The sequence below is a fragment of the Podarcis erhardii genome (genome assembly GCF_964252035.2).
Source record: "Podarcis erhardii genome assembly, chromosome: 5".
Taxonomy (NCBI): Eukaryota; Metazoa; Chordata; class Lepidosauria; order Squamata; family Lacertidae; genus Podarcis; species Podarcis erhardii.
Window position 1 is genome coordinate 40,360,232 of NC_138509.1, and position 13,693 is coordinate 40,373,924.

Sequence of the window (13,693 nt, forward strand, 5' to 3'; positions counted from 1 at the left end):
ATTATATTTGGACTAAAGGTAAAGGGACCCCTGACCATTAGGTCCAGTCGTGACCAACTCTGGGGTTGCGGCGCTCATCTCACTTTATTGGCCAAGGGAGCCGGCATTCAGCTTCCGGGTCATGTGGCCAGCATGACTAAGCTGCTTCTGGCGAACCAGAGCAGCGCACGGAAACGTCGTTTACTTTCCCACCGGAGTGGTAGCTATTTATCTACTTGCACTTTGACGTGCTTTCAAACTGCTAGGTTGGCAGGAGCAGGGACTGAGCAAAGGGAGCTCACCCCATCGCGGGGATTCGAACTTCTGATAGGCTCTGTGGTTTAACCCACAGCGCCACACACGTCCCACATACTTGGAGTAGATCCATTTAAATTAATGGACCCAGTCATGCCTGTTATTTTTTAGTGGTATACCATGAGGGCATATAATATTGTTTACTATCCAAAATGTTCCAGCTGCGCGCATATATATATATATATATATATATATATATATATATATCGAAGACCTATTTCAGCTAGAATGTTTTCACTAACAGCAGGATTTGAACGGGCCCCACACCACTCTGGAAAGTGATGCTAGTTGGCACTCGCTAGATAAATTAGAACCATTTTGTACTTTATCATCCTGAGATTTCTACTGGGATCAGCTCAAAACTGATTTCTCCAGGCCTGCTCTCCTCTTTACTTACCACTCCAGGGGGATGGTCCAGGCTGTTTGCTTTCTCCTCATCTGAATGTTGCCTTTGCAGAACTCAGCAGGAAGGAGAATGAGGACAGAAGTATAGTTGGCTGGTTCTGGCTCCATCTACTGTTGACTTCCCTGCCGTTTTGCAAATAGGCACCAGCCACCAATGGTGCATTTTTCTTAAAAAACGAACGAATGAATCTGGAACCTCACAGTTTAATTAAACTGTGTTCCGGCAGGTGAATGGACATATGGATTTGTTTAAAATGATAGGAGTTCTGTACCAGCGACTGAAAAGATTTTGAGAGGTTAACATTAGAATTTGGAAACTGGCGTAACAATAGAGAAGCAGGAAAAAAAATGTGTGAGATGATTGCTCCCGACATCCAGAACATGGGAAGTTCTTCCCTGAAATTTTAATTTGGAATGTAATTTGGCTTTATGTTTGTATTGTGATTTGATTTGATTGAATTTATCATTAATTGGGATGTTTTTAATTGAAAATTAATAAAAATTATTTACAAAAAAGAAGAAGAATGAATCTGGAACCTCTCTGATCAGCTATTTGGCAGAAAAGAAAATGCCAGGGAGACTGAAATAAGTCTTCCAGCTTTGCCTCCTGAACATCCAGGGTTTGTCTTTTTAAATGGCTACATGTCTGCGATCCTGGCTAATGGACAGGACTGAGGAACTGCATGTGGACCTTCACCTACCATTGCAGGATACATTCCTATCTGCACATGACTGACATGGCAAAATGGTGTTTCCTTTTCTCAGTCTGGATGTCACGCCTTTCCGGAACACACAGCGTGGCACCAATTTTTCACAAGTGCTTTTCCTGCTGCAAAATGAATGCTGCCCTTTCGCCTTACTTCTCTTGCTCTCTGCTATTTGCAGCCTTGGTCAGTAGCTGATTTAGTGCATTTTTAAAGTGCTTTTTCCTTCTTGATGAGGAGCCCAGCCAATCAGGAATCATATGGTCAACATGATAGTAGTGGTATTTATTTATTTTTGTATTGTTGCACTGCCCCCAAAAGTACTTGGCTATGTAATGACATCATGAAGCCAATTCAAAATGGGGAGGATAATAGTTGTTCTCATTCTGAAGGGATGAATACTTTTGCACGTGTTTCCTGGTGCTTCTAGGGACACTTTTTATAGCTTGCAGAATCTTCTGCGGAAAACCATCCCCTCCCCCCTTTTTGCACAGCTGATTTGTGCGGTCAGACTCTATACCACTCTTCTTTCTATCATGTCAAGACAGTAATGGGGAAACCTGATTTTTCTTTACCTCATTGTCACAAATTAAAACATTTCAGAGGAAAACCCAAAAGCAGTACAAAATATAAATAAAAGAGACCAGTAATCGAGGACCCATCAAATTGGTCCACCCCTAATTTCAACGGGTGTTGAGTCATACCAATTATGCAGAGGTTACCTTAACTCCAATCAATATGAAGATGAAGAGAGGTCAGAATCATTCATCTGGCTTATCATTTAGCTGATTTTGAAGAAACTTTATTGAATGTAAATAACAAAACTGAACAAAAACAAGTCAATTTGTGTAAACGAGTCACAAGCATAGTTTTATGGAATGATATGGAATATAGAAGATCACTTTCGCTGTACATAGCTTTAAATATAATAAACCTGTTATATGTTTTATAAAAAGTTCACGGTGTGCTGCTGACCTCCAGATACACCTATTTTCTGGTTTAGAAGGTCTACACTTGGTACTTGGGGAAAAAAACCTGTATAAATAATTTGTTTTTAAAAAATCCAAGACTAACAAAAGACTAAAAACACACTGGCACTTACACAATTGTGTCCAGGTTCCAGAAATTCAGCTATCTTATTATTATTATTATTTCAAAGTCTAGATGCATGTTTTATACCAGTTCTAAAGTGACACTATGACACCTAATTTCATGAACAATCAGACCACACTTGTATTTCTTATATCCATGCTGCCACAACGATACTGAGTGACAATGGTTCCTAAAATTATGTTCAAGGATCTACCAATGAGATCTTATAGACATTTTCAATCGATTTCAGTCATAAGCCATTTGTGGCTCGATCTATGGTTACTGGTGAAATTGCAGCTATAAAATTTAGAGCAGTGGTTTCCATATGGCAATCTACCAGATGAAGGAGTCCTATGGTTCAGGAAGATGTTGGCAGTGAGTTTGAGGCTCACAAGGGCCCATGTAGACATAACACCTAACTATGGTTTGTTGCCTTAATTCTGGTTAAGATCCCACAGTGAACCTGTGACTCAGTGAGCTAAGGGGAAGTATAGAGAGAGATCAGTGAAACCTGCTTGTCTACCTTGCAAGCAGAGGTGTTGTAAAGATGGGAAGATGCTCTCAACCATGGTTTGTTTGACATGGGAATGATCACACAACTGTGATTGATTCAAACCAAGGTTTAAAAAACCCATGTCAAATTTTGCTTTTACTTCCTAGTTTGTGGCCAGTCCTTAACCTATGGCTTAACACTTAAGCATGGTCAAAACAAATCCAGGTTAAGCAATATGTCTGCACAGGAGCAAGGTAGGGGAGCATTCCATGTTGTCAGTATAAAAGAAAAAGGAAAGGAAATATAGGAATAAGCTGCTTGTGTTAAAATAGCACAAGGATTCCTTCCCAGTAAAAACTATTTTTGTAGAAAGAGCAGAGATTATTGATGGAAAGCCTCAAAATTGAAATAAGTATTCAGGTATGCCTTGGTTGTAACTTAGTGCACAACTAGCAGTTCAGCTGAACAGAATTTAAAAGTACTTCACTAGAAGGTCACATGCATGTCTCTGGAGATTTGCTGAAAATTGGAGGATATATTTAAAACAGTTGACAAAATCTATACACTGGGGAGGGGTGCACTCATTTTCCACTGAAAGAAGAAACGGTGGGGAATTTTATCCTGAGTAAGAAGGCAAATCGTTTTCATATTCCTGGGATGTGCACTCCCATCCAAGCCCTTTAATTTGGCAGTGTTAAATATCCACATGGTCACTTTTTAAAAGGTTCTTCTTAAGGATCACGGACAGTGATTACCGTTTGTAATGCAAGAGGTGCTTGGGGAGTGTAGGCAAGGCAGAGTCTTTTAACGATACAGTAATTTTAAAGGAATGTTAAACGCACTTCTACAAACTATCTGCCCCAGCGGGGGGGAAAGAGGGCAAGTGCCACTGATTTCAGTAGGCTATGATTCAAGCAATGGGACTTAAAAGTGTTTCTGACAGTGCACTCCTACACACATCGACTCCAAAGTAACTCTCATCAAGTTCAATGGGGCTTACACTCAAGTAAATGGGTGTAGGATTGCAGCCTGAATGTGCCCAGTCAGATCTAATCACAGTTATGTCTGCATATGGATCAAATATTGAATCATTATGACAGAGATGTAATATTGGAGCGTCCACCCGGGGGAGCAATAATTTTCTGTGCAGTACGTCTTGCAACATGGTCATCGGCTTGAGATCCTAAAAGAAAAATGGCACACAATGGAATACTTACAAATAAGTAAATCAAGAAATGAGTTCATTAATACAACACCGCCTTATTATGAGCATCACATGATTGTTAAGAGAGTATGTCTATGGAGATTCGTTCATGCTGACACAGGAAATGGAATGTGTACATGTAAATCAAGTATATTATATTATGTTTATATTATATTATATTATGTTTTATCTTCTTTTGTTTTATTTTCTTTTACATTTATTACTGCACAATCATTTATCATGAAAATTTTATCATGGAGAATTTTGCCATGTATCATTGGAATCATGCCCTTTGAAAACTGAACCATAATATGCTAATTCCTAAAGATAGGAAATCTTATACTCCTTTATAAGAACATAAGGAAATGAAGGGGGCAGACGCTAAGCACTTCTAAAGGCACGTTAATTTCAGCAGATGAGATTTATGTTTGCGCTTCAGTTCCCCCATTGAAATTAATAAGGTCTGAAAGTACTTAACTGTCTGGACCATGTCCAAAGGTATTTTCGAACAGCTCTTAATAGCTAAGCATTTAGGATTAAAAGAAGATTAAACACTTCTAGAGTTTCACACTTGGATCGAGTTAAAATAAAATGTGATCCAAAATAATTACAGCATGCTGGAATGAATAATGACATCACTGATCAAAGGAAATATATTATTACTGTTTATGACTTATGAAGCACCCAAAATGCTCTAAGCAGCACACAGAGGTTAAAAGGTAAGACACTTTCTAAAATCTAGGGAGTGATAGTGGTTGCCACTGAAGGTCCTCTTTTGTCCAAATCGCAGGCTTTTAATCTTCAGGATGAACAAGTGCTACTTAAGCCAGAGGGCAGGGAACCTCAAGTCTAGGGGCCAAATGCAGCCCCCATCCTCCCCACTTGGCCCTTAGGAATCTCCCCAGACCACATTCTCTACTAACCCTGCTTTGCTCCCTCCTTGAGTACTTTTGCCTGCCAATAACGTATCCCTGACAATGCCTCTCATTTTCCCAGAGGATATAGAGGGATGTGTAAGTGTGTGGAGAAACTAAGCTATTGTACAAAATTTAAATTTACATTCATTACTCCACCCACTTCTGCCTCCAGCCCTGCCCCATCGAACTCTGGTGTGTGGACCCCAGAGGATGTGGGCCTGGGCTAAAAAAAACTTCCCTCACCCCACATATCCAGCTGCTTCCATATCACTGGCCTCGGCCCAGTATACCTGAAGGAGCGTCTCCACCCCCATCGTTCTGCCCGGACGCTGAGGTCCAGCGCCGAGGGCCTTCTGGCGGTTCCCTCATTACGAGAAGCAAAGCTACAGGGAACCAGGCAGAGGGCCTTCTCGGTAGTGGCACCCGCCTTGTGGAACGCCCTCCCATCAGATGTCAAAGCGATAAATAACTACCTGACATTCAGAAGACATCTTAAGGCAGCCCTGTTCAGGGAAGTTTTTAATCTGTGATATTTTAGTGTATTTCTGGTTTTTATGGAAGCCGCCCAGAGTGGCTGGGGAAGCCCAGCCAGATGGGCGGGGTACAAATAATAAATTATTATTATTATTATTACATTCATGGACCCCTTCCTTGTCCCAAGCCCAAGAGTGCTAGGTGATCTCCCAGTGTGGAACATGCTATGGGCAGCCCCACCCTGCTTCCTGCCTCTCTTAGTGCTAAGTGATGCCCTTCTGGAGGAGGCACTGACTTCTCCTACCCTCTCATGGTTGTCATACAACCATGGCGACGGACTGCTGCATCCAGTGCTCCATTTGTACCACCCCTTGCACGCTAGTAAGCAAGTTAGTAAGCAAGCCCAATTGGAAAGGGGGCTTAAACCAGGGCTCGTTTAACCGGCCCATGGACCCCCCACCGCCCATTCAGGGACCCCCGCTGCCTACTCAGTCGGCTCCCATGCTCCGGATTAAACTGGCACGGAGCAGAGCGAGGACCACCTTCAGCGACGCTGGCCGGCTTCCCATTGGCTGCAGGAAGCTCCTGCAGCCAGTGGGAAACTGTGCATGCCTCCTCTGCACTGGAAATAGCATTTGTGCATGCGCACACACTCCGGCTCACCGCGGCGTCTGCTGGACCATGAATCGGCCCAAGCCACAAAAACTTTGCTGACCCCTGTCTTAAACATTCTCCAAGCAGGCATGAAGCTCCCATTCCATGAATGCTATTTTTGGCAGCAGCAGCACAGCACCTGACTCAATGAGGTGCAAAGGAAAACTGTTGAACAAGGTAAAGGTAAAAGTAAAGGGACCCCTGACCATTAGGTCCAGTCGTGGCCGACTCTGGGGTTGCGGTGCTCATCTTCCTTTATTGGACAAGGGAGTTGGCGTACAGCTTCCAGGTCATGTGGCCAGCAGGACTAAGCCACTTCTGGCGATCCAGAGCAGCACATGGAAACACCGTTTACCTTCCCACTGGAGCGGTACCTATTTATCTACTTTACTTGCACTTTGACGTTCTTTCGAACTGCTAGATTGGCAGGAGCTGGGACCGAGCAGCGGGAGCTCACCCTGTTGTGGGGATTCGAACCGCCGACCTTCTGATTGGCAAGTCCTAGGCTCTGTGGTTTAACCCACAGTGCCAACCGCGTCCCGTTGAACAAGGCACTTGCCTTCAAAAATTGAATTTTGCAAAGTGAGTAACGGTCCACAAACTGGAGTGTCATGTTACTAGGGCCCAACAACCTGGCAGGAGTCACAGGATGCAAGTCCATACCCAAGTGACAGTACTAGGCCACAGACTGACCATGCAACCCACTGATGTGACTGGACCTTGACGCATGCCCACCAAAAGGCACTGCTAGGCCCCCACCGTAGTACAAAGAATGCAGATAAGCTTGCAGCAGATAAAGTGCTTGTGCACCATTGCAGGTGCCCTTAGTTTTGGGTACCAAAGTGTGAGATTAATAAAAACAGCAACAAGCCACCTTAAAAGGCCACATAGCCATGCCAAATGAAGCATTTAAGATGCAGTCACATCAGTTCAGTCACTAATTCAAATCTTATTTCATGCCTAGCATGTAGCAACAGCAGAAAACACAACCCCTAAATTCTAGTACAGATACCACTACTATAAATCTGGCATGGGCTTCAGGTTGTGACACAGATCTTGGTTAATGTGTCAACAAAATTTCCCTTTAAGTCAGCATTCTCTTTATCCAGGTGAATTTGCTGTTTATTTTGTACCACCCCCTTAAAAAAAAAATCAACTTACCAGACAGGCTGAAGCCTGATTGATGTAGGTTACGGATGGGAGGAACCTGTATTTTGCCTGAACAGGTAGCTATTCTTGAGGTAGGAGTTGGGGCCACAGCTTTAGCAGTTACTATGACATCGTGAACTGGTCCGTCATAAAGCCCACGAGGAACACCATGAATTTCTGCAAGCTATAAAAAAGTAAGAGGGAGAATCACAGTTGACTGAATGTTTGCTGGTTTTCCTTGGGGTATATTCATGACCAAATGTTTGATGGTTGTCACTAAAACAATGTTAGTGGTATTATTATTTTCTCCTGACCAAGTGTTCTCAGTACAGCTGTCTCCCCTTTTCTCCTTGTAATGGGACAGAACTCAATGGAGCAAGACAAAACATTATTACAAGAAGTTAGCTAGAGCTACTCTTCCTCTGAGGAGTATCATTCACACATGCTAGAAGTTAGCTAGAAGTAAGTAATGGTTTGGCCTTGGGCATAGGCACAGAAATGCTGTCACAAGAGACCTTTTAAAGAGGAAGCGTTTTGCATTTTGAACAAGTATTTCTGCTCTGTTGTTCACTTTTCAGATGGTTATATACCCAGACTGACACAAACACAGACATATTTTTTAGTGCTGCTGATGATAACACACAGTTAAACTATGAAATTCGTCACAAGAAGTGGCAAGGGCCGCAGACTTCGCTTTAAAATGAGATTAGACACATTCATGGAGGCTCTCCATAGCTACTAGTCATGATGGCAATATGCTGCCAGTTGCTGGGGAACAACTACGAAGGGGTCATTGTACTTGTGTCCCAGTTTTGGGCTTCCCACAGGCATCTTGGACAACAGGACGCCGGACTAGATTATCCAGCAGGGCTCTTCTGATGCTCTTCCATTCTGTGTTAATGCTTGCTTTCCAGGAAGTTATTGTTAGACAGGAGGGCAAGGAGGGGAATGTAGACAATCGGAATAAGCGCCTTGAGTATCAAAGGCAACTGCCCAAATGAATTACCATCATGAGCAATCACTGACTGCCCTATTTGGAGCCCAATTACGGGTGAGTTTGCAAACCTCCAGCTCAGCCTAAATGGAAGTGTATGTTTTGTTGAGAACTTCATTCCTGGGATAATTAAAAATGACAGAGGGCGCTGCATCTTTCGCGTAAAACGCAAACACAGTTTGATTGGTAGCCTACAGGACTTGTAAGTGTTTTCGGCTAGAATCTGACAGAGTTATGAGTGGTTCTTCCTCCCCCCACCCCATTTCACTCCTTCCAAATGCGTGTAAAAAGTAAGAAAAGGGTCGATGAGGCAGGTAAAGCTAGGACTCAATATATTGCTCCCTATGGATTAAAAAATGGTAGCTACATTCCAGGCAACCCAGCAAGTAAGTAGGTAATGTGCATAAATATTAGCATTTATTTACTGAAGGTTAAGGGTATCATCCAGGGCCCTGAAGCAACTTCTTTCCATGTGTGCACTCCATACACTGAAGGTTCCTACCACCAACCAACCTGCTCTCTTGCAGGCAACCTTCCCACAGACACAGAGGTAGGTGTGTGCTGGAAGATTGTGAGACCCAACTGTGCATGTAAAGGGAGCTAAGGACCAGGTGGGGCATTGCTACTCACTCATGCAGGCCACCAAAAGGTCTTCTCCAAGGCACCATTGCACATAGAAGAAGTTGTGTTCAAATGCTCCTTAAAGGTAAAGGACCCTTGTGACAGTTAAGTCCAGTCGCAGACAACTCTGGGGTTGCAGCGCTCATCTCACTTTACAGGCTGAGGGAGCTGGCGTTTGTCCGCAGACAGTTTTTCTGGGTCATGTGGCCAGCATGACTAAGCTGCTTCTGGTGCAACAGAACACCGAAACCAGAGCAGTGCACAGAAACGCCATTTACCTTCCTGCCGGAGCAGTACCTATTTATCTCCTTACCATATGCCATGTACATGCAACTGTTTGCTATAACGTCAACTGCAGCAACCCTGACAATAAGTAACGTTTAAATGAATAATAGAATTGTAGAGTTCAAAGGGACCACAAGGGTCAAGTAGTCCATGCAGAAGTCTTGATCAATATTGGATTGGGGGGGGGGAGTTGCAATATCCAAACTGGGCCTGTCTGCTCCATTCATAACACTGCAACTCCTAACAGTGAATTCAGGGGTTTGGGTGCCCATGAGGCTGCAGCCAAAATGAGGTCATTGAAAAACAGGAGGGAGGTATCAATATGCTCAGGGAACCCCAGATTTGCCACAGAACAAGTTCTCCTGGGGGGCAAAATTCCCCCACAAAATAGCACAATGAGGACTAATCCTGCTCAGTAGCCACAGCTTATAGAGTGAAAATGGAGGGGAAAAAATAGATAAAAAGAGCAGAGGCTGGAGGAGCAGAATGTTCTGCTTGAGGGGGGAATGGTTGCCAGGACTAATCCTGCACTACAGCACTGTTTTTTAGGAGGGAGGATACCCTGCAACATTCTGTTGGAGGCCACACTTGTTCATGCTTATTATGATGCTTGAAATTTCAGTAGTAATGCAACTACTGACATTGAATGCTCAATACAATGCCTGACCACATGGCCCTCATGCTGGGGACAGAGTGAAAGAGTCCTACAAAGAGTGGTAGCAGGCAACTTGGTTAGTTGCCCTTAAAGGCATTCCTGGGCCACAGTCCCATTCTGCAGGAGTACGTTCTGGCCATAAGAAATACCATTTGAAAAACCATGATTGGTCACCGCAGGAATGAGCCTTGTGCCTGCAAACTCCCTCATCTACTGATGCATTTCACTTCAGTTACTGAATCCTGCCATTACTTCTAAAGGGCAAACTATGGTTTGCACTTTCCTTTCCAACCAGGATTGCAAACCATAGTTTGAAGGTAGTTTGCAAAACTGGTTTAGAGGACAAAATGACCCAAACACAACCACGAGCTATGGTTTCTACAAAAGAGAAAGTAAGCAACTGAGCGTCTGAGGGCAAGAGAGGAGAAAGGACTCCTGGCTCCTGTCCCATGCTGGGTGCAAAGGGAGAGGAGGAAGTGTGCGAGAACACGGCTTGGTGAGGATCAACAGGTAGGAAACATTTGTGGAGGGTACCACAATGTTTACCTAGTTCTTATCTATGCTACTTCAACGGATAATTTTGAAGGATTAGACTCCTGAAAGGAAGTGGAAGAGGATGAGAACTTGCTACAAGATACAATCATTCTATAGTGATATATATCTATATCTATATCTATATATATATTAAGTATAAGTATTTCTCATGGAACTGAGGATTCATTGACTGTCATGAAGTTCCTACTTGAGGATGCAGATTATCCTAGATCAGTCTGTACATATCTAGGGCAGTTTATGACCCATTGGCTGAACACTGACTGAACTTTTTTTGACATGCCCAGCCTCCGGCCAAATGTCTGCCTAGCTGTGCCAATTCTGTCTCTGAGATATATCAGTTGTCTTAACTATTCAAAACCCTCTTATATATGAGATTCCAGGTCTCAGCTGCAAACCACTTATGGCCATGCAAGTCATAGCATGAGGGTGAAAGCAGCAATAAGGTGAAAGGGAAACATTTAGGAAATCCAACTCTCATACCTAGTTTTCACCTTCAGCCATCAGCTAAGCTTAACACCCAATATGAAACCATCAAAATCTGCTACTAAATATGCCAATTTTTCATTCTCAAGCCCTAACAGCTACATTCCAGAAAGGCCTGCTTAAATATTGCACAGTAGATCTGATCATACTGAACAGCTCTTTCCAGATCCTGTGATCAGCAGTTTTTGCAACTGCATCCAAGAGACAAGGAAGCATTTCATCAGCAGTGGGAAGGAAGGAGTTTCATGTACAGAAATGTTCTCACCCTGTTTCTTGCTTTTATCCTTTTGTAAACAAAATCAGGGAATGTCTTTCGAGGGATGAAACGGCCGATGCCCTGGGTGACAAAGAGGTTCCCATCTTCCAGCACAACCTTCCCTTGGCTTATCACCACTGTAGGGACACCGTGACATTCTGTTCCTTCGAATATGTTGTACTCTACATTCTGGCAAAACCAACAAGAGATTCTTGATTAGCTTCAAGATAAATTAAACCAAAAGGTAAGTGTCAGAAGGTCAACATGGTGGGTTGGATGCGGAATGTTCATAAATACCAACTAAAAATGTGCACACAAACAGGAAGTGGTCCCACGGCCTGGTCAATGTGCATAATCTCCAGGTGGCTTTGAATGATCACGCACAGCTTCCAAGGTATACACAGGGCACTTACTGAAACTTACATGTAAGTAAACATAAATAGAATCTGGCTGCAGAGCACATTACTAACTCTACTGAAATTGGTGAAATTTAATGTTCAATCTTTGACGGATCTAAGGTTGTCAGTTGACTAGGGAAAAAATGCTCTAACTCACCTGCTTGCAGGCATTAATAATAGCTTGAACTGCAGCATTTTGTAGGTGACACTTTTCATCACTTGGGAGATAAGCATGAGCACCTGCTAATGCCTGCAGATCAAACCACAGTTAAAGGCAAAGCTGGAAAACAAGCTGGCAACCTTAGCTGGATTACATTTTACCACAGCTAATTACCGTATTTTTCACCCTATAGGACGCACTGTCCCATAAGGCGCACCTAGTTTTTTTGGGGGGAAATAAAGGAAAAGAATTTTATTTTCCCCCCAGGTGCGGGGCTGGGGCGGGGGAAGCCCGAGCTTCCCCCGACCCCAGCCCCCAGAACAGGCAACTCTCCGCAAGCTGCCGGAGCCCAGCGTCGGGCTCCCGCGCCTTGCGGAGAGCTGCGCAAAGTCTGGGCACGCTGAGCTCAGCGCACCCAGACTTCAGCATGCAGGCAACTCTCCACAAGCTGTGGGAGCCCAGTGCAGGCTCCCACCGCTTGTGGAGAACTGCGCGAATCCTGGAGAGCAAGAGGGGTCAGTGCGCACCAACCCCCTCGCTCTCCACGCTTCAGCGAAAGCCTGCATTCACCCCATAGGATGCATACACATTTCCCCTTCATTTTTGGAGGGGAAAAAGTGTGTCCTATAGGGCGAAAAATACGGTATTAGATCAACATTATAAATGATGAAACTTCTAATGTGCTGAAGAAAAGTAAAAGCAGCGAGTTCTTCTTTTACCAAGTTGTGAGTTTTTGCAGAGATTATCTTTGTAGCTTTCGGGTTCCAAATCACCAAGTCAGCATCGGAACCCACAGCAACCCGTCCCTTCCTGGGGTAGAAGTTGAAAATCTTTGCTGAATTTGTACTGGTCACTGCTACAAATTCATTTTCGTCCATCTTCCCCGTTGCCTGGAAATGGGGGGGAAAGAGGGAAAGAAGGGAGAGGGGGATTTCAGAAATAGAGATCTGAAAACCATAGACCTCTGGGGTGTGGAAAGCATGCTCATTTGACAAGTACTGAATTCAGGCAAACAGATTACAGTCTCTGGCCTTAATCTGTCATCTCATCCCAGATCTATCCCCTTTGCTGAGCTCCTTTGTAATTCATACTGCAGCTTGTATGAGAAGGGGAAGAAACTACTTATCTTTGAAGTACTGAAGATAGTGGGAACAAGTGAAAAAGGAGGCTGCCTACTATCATGCCCTGCTTGTAAGCATCCCAGAAAAATCCAACTGGCCAATGGTGGGAAAAGGATGCTAAACCAGGTGGATCAAGGTGGTTCAATCCAACACAGCTCTTCTTACTGTGACATGGACAGTAGGGATGGTACATTGATGGCATTAGGAGGTGACTGCTCATAAAACTCAGCACTGAACTCTTTCCCAGAGGTGGAGAAGCTACAGACCTCCAGAAGCTGTTTTCCATCAGCCCTACTTGGCATAGTCAATGGTCAGGGATGAAGAGTGTTGAGGTCCAACAATATCTGGAAGGCCACAGGTCCCTCTAGTCCATATCACTTAAAATTATAGATATTATCTGATTCTTATGCTATGAGAGCAAAGTGATGGCTGCTCATTTAGTGATCGGCAAATCCTTCCATTTCATTTCTCTCACGTTTCTCATTGTTTTCAATCTTAAATTCAGTTCTCCACAATTCTGCATCTGTTTGCTTGTTTGTTAAAGTCCTCGTGAAGATTTATCAGCATTGAAGTGTGAATTTCTCATTGTATATTTATTTCATTTTATAACTTTTATATATTGTTTGATTGTAAAGAACAAACACTCAAAGCAATTTATATGCATTTTTGCCCAACGGGCACATTTTTGCAAAGCAATGCTCCCTAATATAGTGCAATTTCTTGGTTATTTTCACTAAGATGTGCATTTCTATACACACTTTAAAGTATGCATGTTTGTA

At 43.4% G+C, this 13,693-nt stretch overlaps 1 protein-coding gene across 2 annotated transcripts in view; it reads right to left on the reverse strand.

Annotated features, from left to right (window-relative positions):
* Window positions 1-2,189: 2,189 nt before the first annotated feature.
* Window positions 2,190-13,693, reverse strand: part of DPYSL4 (dihydropyrimidinase like 4) — a 31,168-nt gene continuing 19,664 nt past the window's right edge. For both annotated transcript variants that reach the window (XM_081863291.1, XM_081863290.1), the window contains exons 11-14: window positions 12,513-12,683; window positions 11,245-11,424; window positions 7,399-7,570; window positions 2,190-4,171 (exon numbers count right to left, since the gene is read on the reverse strand). In XM_081863291.1, coding sequence (XP_081719417.1) covers window positions 4,080-4,171; window positions 7,399-7,570; window positions 11,245-11,424; window positions 12,513-12,683 — 615 coding nt within the window. In that variant the 3' untranslated portion in view covers window positions 2,190-4,079. The remainder of the gene's footprint in view (window positions 4,172-7,398; window positions 7,571-11,244; window positions 11,425-12,512; window positions 12,684-13,693) is intronic.